The sequence below is a fragment of the Salmo salar genome, chromosome 15, assembly GCF_965601325.2.
Source record: "Salmo salar chromosome 15, fSalSal1, whole genome shotgun sequence".
NCBI lineage: Eukaryota > Metazoa > Chordata > Actinopteri > Salmoniformes > Salmonidae > Salmo > Salmo salar.
The window spans coordinates 35130527-35151105 of NC_138305.1; the positions used below are offsets into that span (position 1 = coordinate 35130527).

The 20579-nt window shown below is 45.2% G+C and overlaps 1 protein-coding gene across 1 annotated transcript in view; it reads right to left on the reverse strand.

The window, feature by feature from the left end:
* Positions 1–367: 367 nt before the first annotated feature.
* Positions 368–20579, reverse strand: part of LOC106571255 (membrane-bound glycerophospholipid O-acyltransferase 2) — a 76999-nt gene continuing 56787 nt past the window's right edge. The window contains exons 3-13 of the mRNA XM_014144071.3: positions 19922–19999; positions 14534–14629; positions 14166–14221; positions 8974–9028; positions 8150–8336; positions 7558–7750; positions 6508–6611; positions 6322–6386; positions 5855–5987; positions 4659–4810; positions 368–3559 (exon numbers count right to left, since the gene is read on the reverse strand). Coding sequence (XP_013999546.1) covers positions 3409–3559; positions 4659–4810; positions 5855–5987; positions 6322–6386; positions 6508–6611; positions 7558–7750; positions 8150–8336; positions 8974–9028; positions 14166–14221; positions 14534–14629; positions 19922–19999 — 1270 coding nt within the window. The 3' untranslated portion in view covers positions 368–3408. The remainder of the gene's footprint in view (positions 3560–4658; positions 4811–5854; positions 5988–6321; positions 6387–6507; positions 6612–7557; positions 7751–8149; positions 8337–8973; positions 9029–14165; positions 14222–14533; positions 14630–19921; positions 20000–20579) is intronic.

Genomic DNA, 20579 nt, shown 5'->3' on the forward strand with positions numbered 1-20579 from the left:
TAACACATTTCCAAGCTCTGATTCACAGTTTACGTGAGTATTCTACAGTGGCCTATGTGAGGAAGGACTAGCCTACTCCACGCCATTCAAACAGTGCTGTCAGGGCTTAAACAAATATGGTTTCCGAAACAAACAAATGACCTTGACTTGTAAATTAAGCCATGTAGGTTGTATGAGTCAGTTTCTTTTTGTTATGTGCTTCTCAGCATGCTGGTTTCTCCTGTGTAATCTAGTCCACTGGCTGTCTCACTCCCTAGCTGTCAAACCTACAGCATATGGTAGCAATTGAGCCTGGGGACAAACAATGTAATAGGAACAATTAAACCACAGTTATTCACCTTTTACATATCACACTTACTATGTCAAGTTCCAAAAAGATCCATCTTTTAATCACATAATATACAAAAACAAACCATCCACATCATCCACATTAACAATTAGCAGGGTTGGCTGCTCGGGACTATGATGAGCATTCCATTCTCTTTGCTCCAGAGCCTCAAGCAAAGGTTTCTCACAATGACCATATTTACCTAAACTTACAATGGACTCAAGAAGAAAGTTGGTTTAGTTTTCACTTCCCCTCGTAATGAAAATAGAATCAGAACTGTCTGAAGAAGCAGTTTCCATGAATACTGTCATTTTGTCCCTTTCACCTCCAGCTCAACATGATCCTATGTTAATTTTCCTACCTTTCCACCAGCTTTTCACCTTTGTCGAACATACCACGAGTCCATTAGAATCACATAAATAACAAGTACATGAAATGACAAAATGTACCTCTACACATGGAAATACTAGACCATCTCCCCCCTCACACTGCTCACACACAATTCATGAATAAGGGGTTAGTACTCTCACAGCATGGAATTACCTGCTAAATGAGTTTAGGTGACTGATTTAAATCATTGATACGTTCCATAATAATCCCTCAGTGGTTTCTTTCTCTAACCAACCATTATTTTCAGATTTTGATTGTGTCAAACCGTTATATAATAACAACACACAATGACATTCAACAGAAGAAAACAGAAGTGACATTGAAGTGAGCCAATAACATCACCCAGTAAAAGCAAACAGTCTGGAGTAAGTCCTTGGGGTGTTGCCCAAATGGCACCCTATTCCCTATATAGTGCACTACTTTGACCGGGAACCATAGGGCTCTGGTCAAAAGAAGTGTACTACTTACTGTATGTAGGGAAACGGGTGTAATTCAGGAAATTTTCCCTGTTGAGACCATTAATCATCATACTGTAGGGTGTCCAATCAAAAATGCATATTTTGACCAATGGGTAAAATACACGGAACAAAAATATAACTGCTTCATGTAAAGTGTTGGTCCCATGTTTCATGAGCTGAAATAAAAGTTCCATACACACAAAAAGCTTATTTCTCAAAAAATTTTGGGCACACATTTCTTTGCATCCCTGTTCTCCTTTGCCAAGATAATCCATTTACCTGACAGGTGTGGCATTTCAAGAAGCTGATTAAAAAGCATGATCTTTACACAGGTGCACCTTGTGCTGGGGACAATAAAAGGCCACTCTAAAATGTGCAGTTTTGTCACACAACACAATGCTACGGATGTCTCAAGTTTTGAGGGAGTGTGCAATTGGCATGCTGACTGCAGGAATGTCCACCAGAGCTGTTGCCGGAGAATTACATTAAATGTTCATTTGTCTCCCGTAAGCCGCCTCCAAAAATGTTTCAAAGAATTTGGCAGTATGTCCAACCGGCCTTACAACCGCAGACCCCGTGTAACCACGGGTCAGGAGTATTTCTGTCTGTAATAAAGCGCTTATGTGGGGAAAAACTCATTCTGATTGGCTGGGCTTGGCTCCCCAGTGGGTGGCTGCCCAGTCATGTGAAATCCATAGATTAGGGCCTAATTCATTTATTTCAATAGACTGATTTCCTTATATGAACAGTAACTCAGTAAAATCTTTGAAATTGATGCATATTGCATTTATATTTTTCTTCAGTATAATATTAATTGTGTAAATACTCCTCTAAGAAAACCAATGCTCCAAACCTCATCCCTCTATCATAATCCTTTCAAAAGTTATTGTAGGATGGCCAAAATTAGGGTGACCAAATCAATGGAGGCCAGAGGGGGAAAAAAGTGGTCAAAAAAAATTTGGGAAAAATGCATTCCGTCAGCCTAGGCTGGATGTTGTGCGAGAATTAAGGCAAACTGACAGGCTTTCTTCTTGAATCTGGAGGACATGAAACAATATAGAGGTAAGATAGAAACAGATGTTGAGACATGACATGTAGTATTTTCATATTTTAGTATACACTTTTCATATTAATGCAAAAATCCTGTCCTTTATCAAAGATTTCTTTCAAAAGCAAGCATATCTCTGAAATGTCAACGGAGCACTGAGCTTATACCAAGCTTTTTCTGTTCAAAGCATTTTACATTTAATTCAGCTTGTGTCATGCTAATTTTGCTTTTTGTGACCAGCGGAAACAACTCTGAAGACGAGGACCACAAAAAGTAAAATCCTCAGAAGTGATGAGAAATCTGCACCGCTATGTCAACAGAGTTCGGTGCTTATTATCGTATTAGGTAACAAAATCTGACTTTTGGGCTATAATGTTAATGATATGAAAGCGAAAGTCCCCACGATTCAGAACATGAATAATCATATTTGTCTTGGTAAAATGTATTTAATAACATAAGGAAGTGACATTTCATCACCAAAGCGCGTTTTTTTTCACCCACTTCTGGGCAGAGTTGTTGGACACCTTACATATTTTGTGAAAAGACCTCAAGGACACTATCTTGTTTTCTTTCTCTTTTAATTATTGTGTCCTAATTTCCTGTATCTTTGCTTTTTACCTGGACTATAACACCATTAACTGAAACCACTCCACTCTCTCCCACCTGATCCTAAAACCTGTTCACCTTGAGTGAGAAACACCGCACACACAATAATATCCAATCTGAGGAGGATACACAAAAGCTAAAAAAAAAACTGGGTGGAGAAAGAGACAAAGGTTATAAGGCAAGTTCGCATACTCCCATAATACAGTAACAGTACAATACTGGCATTTCATCATCGATTCGGGACCCCTCCATCCCGCTGAGCCACAACCACTAGTCCTCATAATACAGTAGGGCCTGCGTTCCAAATCAAATCAAATTTTATTGGCACCCTATTCCCTTTCTAGTGCACTACTTTTGACCAGGGCCCATAGGGCTCTGGTCAAAAGTAGTGCATTAAATAGGTAAATCCCAAAGCTTTCAGTCCATCCATCCCTTCTCACGTGAACAAATGAGAATCGTCATCCCACTCCAAAACACAGCTTGGACAGTCTCTCTCTCTAATAATGTGTTGGACAGTCCCTGCAGTCCTTGGTGCTAGTCTCTGTGTGTGTGCACCGTTGCTGGTCTCTGAATCTGCTTCATGTGGCTTTGGTCTTCTGGTTGCAGTGGCCATCGGTGGAGTCCTGGTGGGAGAGGACGGGAGCCTCCTTCAGGCGCAGGTGTCGGGGCTTGACTGGCAGTGCTACGGCCAGGAGGACACAGCCGATGTGGACGCTGAAGTACCAGGACCTGGGGGCAGAGGCGAGAGAGGATGATTTAGGGATCAATATCAGAATCAGAAAACCTTATTGCCAAGCAACAAGTGTTGCTAGGAATTTCTCTTGGTGTTGTACATATTTTTCCATCAACAACCAGGCACACAACAAGTTCATTCAACTTCTCAGAAAAATAACAAAAAGCCACTGTATAAGTAGAATTATTGTTAACATCAAATGTATTTAATGCCCTTGATTATTCTCAAAGATCATAAATCAAATATCTCTAGAGCTTGCTAGCTCTATTCATATTCTAAATAGGAATGTCTGTTTGAGGGACTAACGGTCCTCTACATTTCAGCAACAAATTCTCCTGTTGGTCAGAGGTTCAGACAAAAACACAATTCTTCTTGCACTTCCATCCAAGGTAACAAACTATGAATCCTTTTTTTTTTTTTTTTACTTGAGTGAGGTAAAGTACTGTTCTCTGTATATGTCCCAAATGGCACGCTATTCCCTATATAGTGCACTACTTTTGACCAGAGACATATGGGTCTCTCTCCTTCCAGTTCTCTGCTGCCAATGACTGGAACGAACTACAAAAATCTCTGAAACTGGAAACACTTATCTCCCTCACTAGCTTCAAGCACCAGCTGTCAGAGCAGCTCACAGATTACTGCACCTGTACATAGCCCATCTATAATTTAGCCCAAACAACTACCCCTTCCCCTACTGTATTTATTTTGCTCCTTTGCACCCCATTATTTATATTTCTACTTTGCACTTTCTTCTACTACAAATCTACCATTCCCGTGTTTTACTTGCTATATTGTATTTACTTTGCCACCATGGCCTTTTTGCCTTTACCTCCCTTATCTCACCTCATTTGCTCACATTGTATATAGACTTATTTTTCTACTTTATTATTGACTGTATGTTTGTTTTTACTCCATGTGTAACTCTGTGTTTTTGTATGTTGTCGAACTGCTTTGCTTTATCTTGGCCAGGTCGCAATTGTAAATGAGAACTTGTTCTCAACTTGCCTACCTGGTTAAATAAAGGTGAAATAAAATGTAAAAAATAAATGAAATGGGATGCCATTTGGGACGCAAACATAGTTTCTGGCCACTCACCTGTAGAACTTCATAGAGGGCCCGACAGACAGCAGCACAAAAGGCACCACAGTGTAACAAATGGCAATCTGGGTGCCAGCCCACGTGATCCCATCATACAGTAGCTTGTGTGAAGGCGAGCCCAGGAAGTACGGCCTCACGTTGTGTCTCATCTGGAGAAAAAAAAGAACCAAAGCAATGAATTCAGAGTAAAAGAAGTGAAACAATGAAAATCTAAGTTTACAACAAAAGTTTACAACAAATGGCCCTTGTAAATCTAAAATATGTTGCACTGCCCTTAACTTTCTCCCTCCCTCGTTTACAGTTACCATATCTAAGGTTTTGTCCCAAATGGCACCCTATTCCCTATATAGTGCATGGGCCCTGGTCAAAAATAGTGCACTAGGGAATAGCGTGCCATTTGGGACGCAATTTAAGAGTCAAGTAATGCATTTCCAATTGAACTTTCTCTCCCAGCAGCTCATCCACCAGCGGTCGTCTGCCTCAGTGAGTCTCAAAGTGTCTCAGGTGACGCTCCATTAGCCGGAGTCCTGCCCGGTCTCCTCTCCATCCGTCTGTCTGTCTGGCTGGCCTGTTATCTGTGCAGTCCAGCTGGACTCAGGTTGCATCCCAAATTGAACCCTATTCCCTATATAGTGCACTACTGTTGACCAGAACCCATAAGGTACCCATAGGGCTCTGGTCAAAAGTAGTGCACTATATAGGGAATAGGGTGTCATTTGGGACTCAGTCCCAGACTCTAATAAATACGCTTTATTCAGGCCAGACCTTCAGAGCACAGTGAGTCTCTATGTCAGCCTAACTATGACTGATTCTCTTAACACTAATGATGCAGAAATAAAGTACATCAGGATGAACATGGCCCAAACACTTTGTTTCATCTGTGATGGGAACGATGGGGCCATCAGGATATCTATTGTTATGGCAATAGCAGAAATCGTTGACATTCAGAAAATATGTTATTGATTTTTAGTGGGTACGGTGCATGACATCTTATCTATGCCTATGAAAAGTTTAGGGCTTAGTGCATCTAGACAGAGATGGAACATTGTGGGGAGAGGTCTGTGTCTGAGTGTGTTTTAGAAGAGATAGAAAATAAGAGATAGATCTCTCTCTATGTGACTCCGTTTCTCCCTTTCTTTGTCTGTGTGTGTTTTAGAGAGAGAGAGAGCGACAGAGAGAGATACAGTACTCACAGCACGTGCAGCCAGTGTGACCACGATGCCAGTCAGGAAGGTGAGGTAGTATCCAGGGTAGGCCCCGTGCCACATGGCTGACAGAATGAAGGTAGCCGCTGTGGGGTTGTAGGGACAGCGCTCGTAACACACCCTGCACACACACAACCAGCCAGTCAAACACAACAGCACAGCAACTGAATATTAGGAAGGTGTTCCTAATGTTTGGTATACTCAGTATAAAGATAAAGCAGACTGTTAGTGCTAACTGACCACTAGGTGGCAGACTTTACAGACAGACAAGACCTCAGAGCACTGGTTATAGGCGTATCCACAAATGATTTAGAGCATGAAAACTATACTGTAATTACAATGTATTTAAATAGTATGTACAATGTGTCAGAAAGCTAATGTTGATAATTACAGAAAGAAATTATGACCAAGTCTCTTTGTCTTCATCAATTACAGACTAAGCCTGGTTTCTGTACCTTTTGAGCCAATGTGCCGTCTGTATATTCCAATTGTCAAGGAACATCTTGAAGCTGGTGGCAAACTGGAACCAAGAAGAGGAGGACAACATCAGTATACATACATTAACTGTAGATTGTAATAGAAAGAGTTGTGAAAAACATACTGAGACATGAGTGAAGACTACTAATGTTTCAACATTTCACCTCAATATCCATTATCCTCAGATTGGAGATGAGATCCCAACGTGGTGAGCCGTCACCGTTGTATCCATTGAATCCAAATCCTGCTGCATTGTTGATGGCATCAGCTGTTCAGAATTCAAACACATGCTTTCAGAAACACCATCTCCAGGCCGGCATTCAGTCAAAGGCGAATTGCACTTGACTTTTAAAGGTAATTTACATTTGAGCGGACATCTGCACGGTTTATCATGAAAGTGCTCTCCGCAAACGTCAGGGAAATTGCCTTTATATGGTGTATTCTCTCAGTATTATCGTGCACAGCTCTGACGCCTCTTTGAATGAGTCCCGGTCTTATTCATGTCCCATCACTGTACTGTACATCCACAAAGTACACCATTTATTAGTGATGATAATATCATTAATATCTTTATCATTCTAATAACAGCGTATTATCACAGTGAAGGACAATACAGGAGCTATTCAGTCCGTGCAGCCGTGCTCTCTGTGTGTGTGTGTGTGTGTGCTCTCGTGTGTGTGTGTGTGTGTGTGTGTGTGTGTGTGTGTGTGTGTGTGTGTGTGCGTGCAGAGAAGCGCTAATTGAGTCCCACCTCTACCTGCTTGTTATCACCATACTCTCTATGATGCACACCTTGCTGCAAACAATCACACACACACACACACACACAATACACCTTGCTGCAAACAATCACACACACAAACACAGTGGGACTGATCTCACCCCCTTACAAAGCTAATCTGTTCTCAGTCTGTGAGGGGTTACTTGTCAACATGGAATAACAGAGCATATTGCAGCTAAGAATTGGTTTCAGGGTCAATCAATGAATACAGACCTAAAGAGATTTACTATTGAAAACTGACAAAGGCTACATCCAGATTCTCCTCCCTTCTCCCTTTATCCCCTGTCATGGATTTGAAAGCGTTGGATTGGTTTAAGCTTTGGCGGAAGGGAGTTTCAACCATTGTTAATGACGATGACTGTGCAAGTGCACCCTTCAAAAAAACAAAAAACAAGGGTTGAGAATCAGCCAACGGAAAAGAGAGAAGACCCACCCAGCGTCCAGACGAAGTAGTACTTGGGCCGGGTGGTCAGCATGGACAGGTAGAGGTAGACCACCTGGGCGTAGAAGGGCGTGTTTGCGATGAAGTCGTCGTCGATGTTCCGTTCCACAGGGAACACTTTACAGACCGAGAGGAAAACCATGAGGGAGAAGAAACAGGTGGCCAGTTTACGGACGACTTCAATCTGAAGAAGAGGAGGGAGGGGGGGGAACATCAGCCAATAGAAACACTCTGTCCCAAATAGAACCCTATCCCCTATATAGTTCACTGCTTTTTACCATGGCCCATGGTCAAAAGTAGTGCACTATAAAGGGAACAGGGTGCCATTTAGGAAGCAGCCTCAGCAAAGACTCACATCTGCTTTGCATAATTGAGAGCTTCACGAGGAAGTCAAAAGACAGCCATGTTGCTGTTCATCCAGTCAACAATGAATACTGACTAGGGAATACTGTGCATTTACTACACAGAAATGCTTTCCTGTCTTAGAAAGTTCCAGACAAGCATTGAGAGTAACGTGGCATGAAAATGCTGCCGATTTGGTAACTTTCCAAAAATCATAGTGGCATTTGAGACCAGTGCTTACGTTTGGGGAGGGGTCAGTCTGTTTGTGTCTGCCGTTGGTCTTCCCATTGGTCTGGTGGTCTTTATTGTGACGGCAGGGCGTGCCCTCAATGAAGGCGATGTAATCGTTGTAGGAGGAGGTGGGGCCGGCCAGTATTCCCATGAAGTTACAGTTATAGCTGAAGTACTCCAGCAGACTGGGCATCCTCCTGCAGGGGAGGTGGAGGAGATGCATAAACCATCACAACACAGTCAACAGTGACAGTAAGGGCTGTGACACACAGACCATCACAACACAGTGACAGTAACGGCTGGACACAAACAGTCTCTCACAGACCATCACAACAGTCACTACAGTAATTACGGTGACAGTACATACTGTGATACATGCATAGTTAGAATCCCCAAAGCATATCACCCCTCTCCAGAGAAACCACAATATACACACTACACTGAACAAAAGTATAAATGCAACATGTAAAGTGTTGGTCCCATGTTTCATGAGCTGAAGTAAAAGATCCCAGAAATGTTCCATACGCACAAAAAGCATATTTCTCTCAAATGTTATGCACACCATGGCTATGGGGCTAGTCAGCATCTGGTGTGACCACTATTTGCCTCATGCAGCGCGACATATCTCCTTCGTATTGCGTTGATCAGGTTGTTGATTGTGGCCTGTGGAATGTTGTCCCAACCCTAACGAACCATTCAGTGACCACTCGTGCCCTGTGGAAGGGGGTATTGTCATCCCCCAGACTAGAGAGCCAATCAGACCATCCTCACAGGCTCATACTGGAAGCGGCCATTTTCTGCTCAAAATAACTAAAACATACCTGTAAAACATACCTTATAGCAAGGAGCTTCTGATTTGGGGTCAGCTGCTCCTCTTTCCGGCACATTCCTGTTGGGGGAGGGAGGTAGAGAAGAACACACATGTAATGCTTGCTTTTGATCAGGAGGGTTTGTGTTGAAAAGTTCATTCAAAGATACTGACTTTGCAAAGGAATGAAAACAACATTTCATAACAGTCTACAGTACATGGTTGACAAGGGTGAGGCCACCATTCCCTGCCCAGAGGCTTAGTCCCAGAGAGAGGCAGTGGTCTGAGAACTCAGTCGTGTCTTGTCCTCTCCTGTGACTGTCTTGTGTGGGTAATGACATCATTACATCCCTGTGGTCTCTCTCACTCTCTGTAGGTCCCCGCTGATCTATGGGCTAATTAAAGGACGATAAATTGACTTCCAGGAAATGCGCGTCCCTATTGTCTCACCAACCCCGCCTCCACGACGCAGCGCTTTGTCTTGTCCCGCGCCGCACACCGGGGACGAGGCGAACGGAGTGAAACGGGCCAAATAATTCTGTGTTGTTTATGGCGGCCATTACGCTGATAACAAGATTAGCACAGCTAATCAGCTCACATTACAGCCTAATGCCTGCTGGGGACTGGAGGAGAGGAGAGGTGCCAACACCAATACTGGTCGGCACAGTCACCCCAAATCCGGCTCCATTAACAGGCTCAATAACTAACAACACAGTAGGGCATAACTCAGCCTCCCTAGATAATGAGAACGGGGTCAGGGCGGTAATGTTCGACCTGAGCACAGACTGTTTGGTTTTGTTTGACACAAGGACAGACTACAAGACTGCGTGAGTGACTGCTAAAAAAGGGCAAAGAACACATTCCAGAATGTTAAAACATTCACTCTCCTCTTCTGATCGTAAACAAACTAGGTCAAGTTCATTCCCAAACATGAGGTCATTTCATCCACCTTTAGTTTGGATCTCAAACAGACCTTTCTGTGTTGTTAGATCGAACTGGTATCAAAGGAAGTAGCAAACACAGGCCAACCACAATGTTCCATACTGGGCACACAGTAAACACTGGCCAATAGTGATGTCCCATACTGGGAACATAGTAAAACACTGGCCAATCAGGATGTCCCATAACTCTTGCTAGTTGGCAAGACAGCACAAACAGATCTGGGACCAGGCTAGATCTCACTAGCATCTGTCACAGGCTTTCACCTAGGTGAATGAAGCCTGGGAGCAGAGTCTACGTCGTCTCTCACGCACACACACTCAGCAAAAAAAGAAACGTCCCTTTTTCAGGACCCTGTCTTTCAAAGATAATTTGTAAAAATCCAAATAACTTCACAGACCTTCATTGTAAAGGGTTTAAACACTGTTTCCCATGCTTGTTCAATGAACAATAAACAATTAATGAACATGCACCTGTGGAACGGTCATTAAGACACTAACAGCTTACAGATGGTCGGCAATTAAGGTCAAAGTTCTGAAAACTTAGGACACTAGAGGCCTTTCTACTGACACTGAAAAACACCAAAAGAAAGATGCCCAGGGTCCCTGCTCATCTGCATGAATGTGCCTTAGGCATGCTGCAAGGAGGCATGAGAACTGCAGATGTGGCCAGGGCAATAAATTGCAATGTCCGTACTGTGAGACGCCTAAGACAGGGCTATAGGGAGACGGGACGGACAGCTGATCATCCTCGCAGTGGCAGACCACGTGTAACAACACCTGCACAGGATCGGTACATCTGAACATCACACCTGCGGGACAGGATGGCAACAACAACTGCCCGAGTTACACCAGGAACGCACAATCCCTCCATCAGTGCTCAAACTGTCCGCAATATGCTGAGAGAGGCTGGACTGAGGGTTTGTAGGCCTTTTGTAAGGCAGGTCCTCCCCAGACATCACCGGCAACAACGTCACCTATGGGCACAAACCACCATTGCTGGACCAGACAGGACTGGCAAAAAGTGCTCTTCACTGACGAGTTGCGGTTTTGTCTCACCAGGGGTGATGGTCGGATTCGCGTTTATCGTCGAAGGAATGAGCGTTACACCGAGGCCTGTACTCGGGAGCGGGATCGATTTGGAGGTGGAGGGTCCGTCATGGTCTGGGGCGGTGTGTCACAGCATCATCGGACTGAGCTTGTTGTCATTGCAGGCAATCTCAACGCTGTGCGTTACAGGGAAGACATCCTCCTCCCTCATGTGGTACCCTTCCTGCAGGCTCATCCTAACATGACCCTCCAGCATGACAATGCCACCAGCCATACTGCTCGTTCTGTGCGTAATTTCCTGCAAGACAGGAATGTCAGTGTTCTGCCATGGCCAGCGAAGAGCCCAGATCTCAATCCCATTGAGCACGTCTGGGACCTGTTGGATCGGAGGGTGAGGGCTAGGGCCATTCCCCCCAGAAATGTCTGGGAATTTGCAGGTGCCTTGGTGGAAGAGTGGGGTAACATCTCACAGCAAGAACTGGCAAATCTGGTGCCGTCCATGAGGAGGAGATGCACTGCAGTAATTAATGCAGCTGGTGGCCACACCAGATACTAACTGTTCCTTTTGATTTTGACCCCCCCTTTGTTCAGGGACACATTATTCCATTTCTGTTAGTCACATGTCTGTAGAACTTGTTCAGGTTGTCTCAGTTGTTGATCTTGTTATGTTCATACAAATATTTACACGTTAAGTTTGCTGAAAATAAACGCAGTTGACAGTGAGAGGACGTTTCTTTTTTTTTGCTGAGTTTACATACATACTGTACATAGATATAGGTAACTGCCAAAATAATGCAAACACGAGTAAATGAGGGATTCAAAGTACATTAAAAGCAGGTGCTTCCACATAGGTGTGTTTCTTGAGTTAATTAAGCAATTCACTTCCCAGCATGCTTAAGGTCATGTATAAAAATGCTGAGCAGGCCATTGTTTTGGCTATTCTTTTTTCTACCGTGGCTCTGCCCCAATAGGATGACAATATCCCCATCCACAGGGCACGAGTGGTCACTGAATGTTTTCATGCTCATTAAACCAATGTAAACCATGTGCCATGGTCGTCTCAGTCACCATATCTCCCTCAACCCAATTGAACACTTATGGAAGACTCTGGAGCAGTGCCAGAGACGGCGTTTTCCACCACCATCAACAAAACACGAAATAATGGAATTTCTCATGGAAGAATGGTTTCGAATCCCTCCGATCGAGTTCCAGACACTTGTAGAATCTATGCCAAGTCGCATTGATGCTGTTCTGGCTCGTGGTGGCCCAACGCCCTATTAAGACAATTTATGTTGGTGTTTCCTTTATTTTGGCAGTTACTTGTAGATAGGAGAATGTAGCGCAGGGTTCAAGGATAATAGGTGTAATGCAATGTAACGTAGGAGGAGGATGGGGAAGGAGGCGGGAGGGAGAGAGAGGCACCACAGGGGATCCAACAGGATCAAGACATGCAGCTTGGAGCGTCATGTGACACGTCAGACCAGTGGTTCCCAACTCCAGTCCTCCAGTTTTCCCCACACCGGATTCAACTTGTCAACGAATCATCAAGCCCTCAATGAGTTGAATCAGCTGTGTTTGTCCGAGGCTACGAGGAAGATGTGTGCTGTTGGGGTCTACTGGAGGACTGGAGTTGGGAAACTGTTCCAGAGCAGAGCGAGTCACCGTGTGTGTGTGTAGCTATTCTTTTTGAGAAACTATTGAATCTTATTCTCTCAAACATACTTTCTATTCTGCTTTCTTTCTCTCTTTTACCTTCGGTTCGGCTAGTTATCAGAGTACAATAGAAACAGTGTGCTCACAAACAATACAACCTTATGATCCAACTCCTCCACATCTCTATGGAGAAATAGAGATGGTATGTGAGATATTCCAGCCATGTGGGCATTGTGATGTGAGGAATATCCCATGTTACTAAAGTTTCCTTCCTTTTCATCCATCTGACTTCAGATGAAGAGACATGTGACTAATCCAGAAATACACTGAACAAAACTATAAATGCAAAATGTTAAGTGTTGGTCCCATGTTTCAAGAGCTGAAATAAATATCCCAGAAATGTTCCATACAAACAAAAAGCTTATTTCTCTCACATTATGTGCACACATTTGTTTACATCCCTGTTAGTGAGAATTTCTCCTTTGTCAAGATAATCCATCCACCTGAAAGGTGTGGCAAATCAAGAAGCTGATGAACAGCACAGGTGCACCTTGTGCTGGGGACAAAAGGCCACTCTAAAATGTGCAGTTTTGTCACTCATGTCTCAAGTTCTCAAGAATGTAATGTTAATTTCTCTACCATAAGCTGCATCCAATGTTGTTTTTAATCATTTGGCAGTATGTCCAAACGGCCTCTCAACCACAGACCAAGTATTTGGTGACGTGTGAGCGAGCGGTTTGCTGATGTCAACGTTGTGAACAGAGTGCCCCACGGTGGTGGTGGGGTTAGGGTATGGGCAGACATAAGCTATGGACAACTAACACAATTAACTTTATCCACAGGAGGTTGGTGGCACCATATTTGGGGAGGACAGACATTTGGTAATAGCTGGAGCGGAATTAGTGGAATGGTATCAAATACATCAAACACGTGGTGTCCATGTGTTTGATGCCATTCTATTTGATCCATTCCAGACATTATTATGAGCCGTCCTCCCCTCAGCAGCCTCCATTTTATCAATGGCAATTTGAATGCACAGAGATACCAATATGAGATCCTGAGGTCCATTGTCATGCCATTCATCTGCAGCAATCACCTCGTCACCTCGTTTCAGCATGATAATGTCGAAAGAATCTGTACACAATTCCTGGAAGCTGAAAATGTCCCAGACATGTCACCCATTAAGCATGTTTGGAATGCTCTGGATTCCAAGCGTATTCCAGTTCCTGCCAATATACAGCAACTTCGCACAGCCATTGAAGAGGAGTGGGACAACATTCCACAAGCCACAATCAACAGGCTGATCATCTCTATGCGAAGGAGATGTGTCGCATTGCATGGGGTAAAGGGTGGTCACACCAGATACTGATAAGGGCGTGGATCAGAAAACCTACTTTTTATTTAATTTTTTGGGGGGGGAGGGGGGGGGGGGGGGTCTGTGACCAACAGATGCATCGCTGTATTCCCAGTCATGTGAAATCCATTGATTAGGGCCTAATACATTTTTGCATGTTGCAGTTATATTTTTGTTGAGTATATATTCTCCATGTCTGGTTTGAAGAAAATAAGCTTCTTACCATCATGGATTTCAAATGCCAAACTGGTGATCTTCTGTGTTATCACCATCATAGGCCTGAGAGAGAGAAAAAGAGAGAGAGAGAAAAAGAGAGAGCGAGAGAGCGAGAAAGCGAGAGAGCGAGGGGGGGAAAGAGAGAGAAAGAGGGAGAGCGAGAGAGAGAGAGCAGTATGAAAGAGAAGGGGGAAAGGGAGTAAGAGAGTTATCATGAAAAAAAAGCTATATTGGTTTATAAAGCTGTCTCATTAATTCAGGCATGGTTTCACACAGTCTTCCAACACAATGTTAAATGAGGACATCAGGGCGCTGTATTACCCCACCCAAGCCCTGACCCAAACCCACAGATGGAGAGAAAGAGAGAAGTCTTACCCTGTGAAGTCAGCAGAGTACATGCCATAGTCGAAGACGTACACACGTGTGATCTGACAGAAGCTGAGATAGCCCAGGGCCACCACTAGACAGTACCTGAGATAAAATACACAGACAGACAACATCACTACAGTAAGCTAGATGAACATCTATGTACACTTACGTTATTAGTTAGTATTTTATTAGGATCCCCATTAGCTGTTGTGAAAGCAGCACCTACTCTTCCTGGGGTCCACACAAACCATGAAACATGACATAATACAGAATATTAATAGTCAAGAACATCAAGGACAGAACTACATACATTAAAAAAAATGCACACGTAGCCTTCATATCAATACGTACACACAAACTATCTAGGTCAAATAGGGGAGAGGTGTTGTGCTGTGAGGTGTTACTTTATCTGTTTTTTTAAACCAGGTTTGCTGTTCATTTGAACAATATGAGATGGAAGGGAGTTCCATGCAATAATGGCTTTATATAATACTGTACACTTTCTGGAATTTGTTCTGGATTTAGCAGCAAATGGATAGCCTCAATTTCCAATCTTCCACATCCATTCATGTAATATTTTGTTAACAGTTGTCCGAGTTGTGAAACTAGCATTGATTTGCTTCTTAATCAATTCCTTCAGTGTAGGAAAACAGCAAAGATATTTATGTAGCTGTGATCGTCTTCATGATCGGCAGGTAGCCTAGTGGTTAGAGTGTCGGGCAAGTAACCGAAAGGTTGCTGGATCAAATCCCCGAGTTGACAAGGTAAGAATCTGCCGTTCTGCCCGAGCAAGGCAGTTAACCCACTGTTCCCTGGGCACCGATGACGTGGATGTCGATTAAGGCAGCCCTCCTCACCTCTCTGATTCAGAGGGGTTGGGTAAAATGCGGAAGACGCATTCAGTTGTACAACTCTTCCTGATGATCTGAAGAGGACAATACGTATGTTGTGGTGCTGTGGTGGTGTGGTGCTGTGGGGATGTGGTGCTGTGGTGCTGTGGTGCTGTGGTGGTGTGGTGGTGTGGTGGTGTGGTGATGTGGTGATGTGGTGATGTGGTGCTGTGGTGCTGTGGTGCTGTGATGATGTGGTGGTGTGGTGGTGTGATGATGTGGTGCTGTGGTGGTGTGGGGATTTGGTGCTGTGGTGCTGTGGGGATGTGGTGCTGTGGTGCTGTGGGGATGTGATGCTGTAGTGCTTTGGTGATGTGATGCTGTAGTGCTTTGGTGATGTGATGCTGTAGTGCTTTGGTGATGTGATGCTGTAGTGCTTTGGTGATGTGATGCTGTAGTGCTTTGGTGATGTGATGCTGTAGTGCTTTGGTGATGTGATGCTATCTGGATGTGGTTCTGCATGGTGTTCCCATGACCATTAACATGAATGATGAGTGGTCTGGTAACAGACACAAATGAGACTGATACAGGGATGTTACACTACACAGCCTCTGCATTACTGCCAGTAAAAGAGACAAGGGGGAAATAAAAACAGAACACATGGATGGACAACAGGGATCCGGGTATATCAGTCAAATAATGACCTTCAACTTCCTTGACATGTTTCTCTTTAAGGTGACAAAATCCCATAATCATCCCAGCAGGATGTAGAGCAACTTGTGTTTAAGCCTGCCAGCCAGTCTGCCAGCCAGTCTGCCAGCCAGTCTGCCAGCCAGTCTGCCAGCCAGTCTGCCAGCCAGTCTGCCAGCCAGTCTGCCAGCCAGTCTGCCAGCCAGTCTGCCAGCCAGTCTGCCAGCCAGTCTGCCAGCCAGTCTGTCAGCCAGTCTGTCAGCCAGCCAGTCTGTCAGCCACACACCTGCTCCTGCTGTCTCATTATTGAGCAGAGCAGGTGATTTGGCGGGGGCTCTGTGTTGATCTGTATGCACTAGCTTAAAGCTTGGTATGTCCTTGGCACATCTTTCTCCATCTTTCTTCCACCCTCTCTCTATCTCACTCTCTCATCCTCATATACACCTAGCCTACCCCCTCCCTCCCTCCCTCTGCTCTGAACTCAGTAATGAGGCACAGTGGATATAATGGCCCTGCTACTCCCAGACAGCCTCCCAAAATGGCACCCTATTCCCTATTTAGGGTACTACTTTTGACCAGGACCCATAGGGGATGGAAATAGGGTGGTGTTTGGAACACAGCCTCAGACAGCCTGCACAGACAGTACATGTGCACAACACACACACATCCCCATGGGGAGGAAATAAGTGTGTGCGTGTGTTAGGGGAGACCTGTTTCAAGTCTCTGGGAGTACAAAACACTGTCAGTCTGTTCACACACTCCGTGGCGATGACGCATGCAGTCGAGCTCCCTGCAGACCACTAAGGTCAGGATGGAGAGACTCGGGTAGAGGGGGGGACAATTCAGAGAGGGGAGGGGGGAGGGCATTCAGAGCACTCTGCTCGTTCAGCACCACTGTGAGAACCTGTGACTGTGCATGTGGGTCACACCTGAGGACGCGTGGGTCGCACCTGAGGACGCGTGGGTCGCACCTGAGGACGCGTGGGTCGCACCTGAGGACGCGTGGGTCGCACCTGAGGACGCGTGGGTCACACCTGAGGACGCGTGGGTCACACCTGAGGACGCGTGGGTCACACCTGAGGACGCGTGGGTCACACCTGAGGACGCGTGGGTCACACCTGAGGACGCGTGGGTCACACCTGAGGACGCGTGGGTCACACCTGAGGACGCGTGGGTCAGTGTGAGACTCGGAACACTACTCAGTGAATCATATCAGCCAGACAGCCACCACCACCACAACCACCACCACCACCACCACCACTACCACCCTCACCACCACTACCACCCTCACCACCACTACCATCATCACTACAGCCACCACCACCACAACCACCACCACCACTACCATCACCACCACTACCATCATCACCACCACTACCACCCTCACCACCACTACCATCATCACTACAACCACCACCACCACCATCACCACAACCATCATCACCACCACTACTACCACCATCACCACAACCATCACCACAACCATCACCACCACTACCATCACCACCACCATCATCACCACCACTACTACCACCATCACCACAACCATCACCACCACCATCATCACTACCACCACAACCACCACTACCATCACCACCACCATCATCACCACCACTACCACCATCACCACCACCACTACCATCATCACCACCACTACTACCACCATCACCACAACCATCACCACCACCATCATCACTACCACCATCACCACAACCACCATCACCACAACCACCATCACCACAACCACCATCACCACAACCACCATCACCACAACCACCACTACCATCACCACCACCATCATCACCACCACTACCACCATCACCACCATCATCACCACCACTACCATCATCACCACCACTACCATCATCACCACCACTACCACCATCACCACCACCACCATCACCATCACTACAACCACCACCACCATCACCACCATCACCACCACTACCACCATCATCACCACAACCATCATCACCACCACCATTACCACAACCACCACCCCTCTTCAGTGACAGAACACCTCTGGTCCAGATCAGCCAGACAGCCACCACCACCACCACCCCTCTTCAGTGACAGAACACCTCTGGTCCAGATCAGCCAGACAGCCCCCCCCCCCCCCCGACCACCACCATCACCCCTCTTCAGTGACAGAACACCTCTGGTACCACTACTACCACCACCAGCAGCCCCCTCCCCCTCCTCCTATAGATTTACCCACTGAGCTCTGCTCCAACATGATCAAAGTCAAGCGAAACATGTTGGAATCATATGTGCTTTAGTTTACCGATCAATCTCATTTCTCAGAGGGGAACTAAGGGAAGGGAAATAGGATTGTCTGCGTCCCAAATGGCACCCTATTCCTTATATAGTGCACTGCTTTTGACCAGGGCCCAAAGTAGTGCACTATGTAGGGAATAGGGTGCCAATGTGGGATGCAGACAATCTCTTACCCACACAACTGGAGACAAAGAAAGAAAGAAAATAACAGTAGTCCGCTACCCTTTGCCACTCTGTTCAATCCTATTTTTCCCACTGTAGTATCAATTGAACATCAAAGTAATCTATATAATTAGTTTCCTCTGGGCCTGCAGATGGGGCGTGGGCCTCAAGTAGTTAGCAACCCCACAGAGAGGTGCCCCAGCTGGGCTAGAAGAGGATAAAGACGGGGTGAGCTAGAGGAGGTTCATATGCTTTGATGCTCATTTGTCTGAAAACAACTGGCGGTGGACGCAGCCAGCAATAAGACACAGGAGATCAAAGGGGAAATAATAATTAGAAGACGTTATTAAAGTGATCATGAAGCCAGAGAAAAACTAAAAATGGCCACCAACAGGTGGTAGGCAACAGGACGGAACGATAGCCATGATGGCCAGTCATCATTATCACCAGGTCAGCTTTCAATTCCTCATCAGGGATGAATCCCAAATGGCATCCAATTCCCTATATAGTACACCATTTTTGACCTGAGCCCTATGTTCAAAAGTAGTGCACTATAAAGGGAATAGGGTGCCATTTGGGATGCAACCCAGGACGATTACGCCGGTGCCTTACAAATCATTAAAATCCAGACGGAAAATATTTACACAAGAAGCAGCCTAATGTCACACAGTCAAACTCTCAGTTATTTAGTAAGTTCACCATTCTGCCATTCTCACTGTTAAACGTCGCACAGTGTTCTGTCTGTCAGTCTCAGACAGACAGACAGGAATGGATCTTATCACTTCATTAGCGCCAGGAGCCGCTAGCCAAGACGGCTCAGTTCAGTATTCCAGGACATGCTGCTGTATGTATGTAGCAGTCCGCCTGTGGTCAGCACACCGCGGTTAGCTACGACACAGATAATGATAAACTGTGGAGCCAGCCCAACACTCCTGAAGCACGCACACACATACAAAACGCACGCACATACGCATGTATGCACGCACGGCTCTCACATTGAAAGAACTTATGATTAATCACACTTTTACTGCTCCCGTTACTTTATTAAATTCAGAATAAAAATGTGTTCCAATGATCTCATCGTGTAACAGATATACATTTGAAAAATAAGAGCGGGCAGCTGCGGTGATCTGCTGGTACATGCAGGTCGACTCCCGGAGAGTGATTTATGAGAAGTAAAGAAGTGGCTGATGTGAAACACAGTGTGCGATGTTGGGATGACGTTGCGAGTCACTGTGTGCCTGCCTCTGCTGGGTGTTTTGAACATTATTCGTCCGGCAGCAGCCACGGCCACTCTGGAGTCAGTCCAGCATGACATCTGTAGCCAGTCTGCACATCATAATTCAGACAGGCCTTCATAGACTACTTATACCCTGGACAACACACCAGCACAGGCACTAGAACACACAGAAAGACACAGACACACTGGACTTACTTGTGCATGTGTTCTACTCCAGTGAGGATCATGATGCCATAGGTGAGCCCACTCTGAACCAGGAAGTGGAGAGCATACCTAAATACAGAGAGCGAGGTGATTAACTGTTTATAATCAATCACAGACATAATATTCACTATTTCTCCACCCGCGATGTCTCTCCTTCCCCCACCCTCTATGTCTCTCTCCTTCCCTCCATCCTCCCCGTCTCTCTCCTTCCCTCCATCCTCGATGTCTCTCTCCTTCCCTCCATCCTCCCCGTCTCTCTCCTTCCCTCCATCCTCCCTGTCCCCTGTGCCATGAACAATGCCTTCAGAAAGTATTCATCCCCCTTGACTTACTCCAAATCTTGTTATGTCACTGCCTGAATTCAAAATGGATGACATTTTTTCCTCACCCATATACACAAAATACCCCATAATTAAAGTGAAAACATGTTTTTAGAAATGTTTGCAAATTTATTGAAAATGAAATGCATAAATATCTCATTTACATAAGTATTCCAAACTAAAACATGTTAGAATCACCTTTGGAAGCAATTACAGGTGTGAGTCGTTCTGGGTAAGTCTCTAAGAGCTTTGTACATCTGGATTGTACAATATTTGCACATTATTATTTTTACAATTCTTCAAGCTCTATCAAGTTGGTTATTGACCAT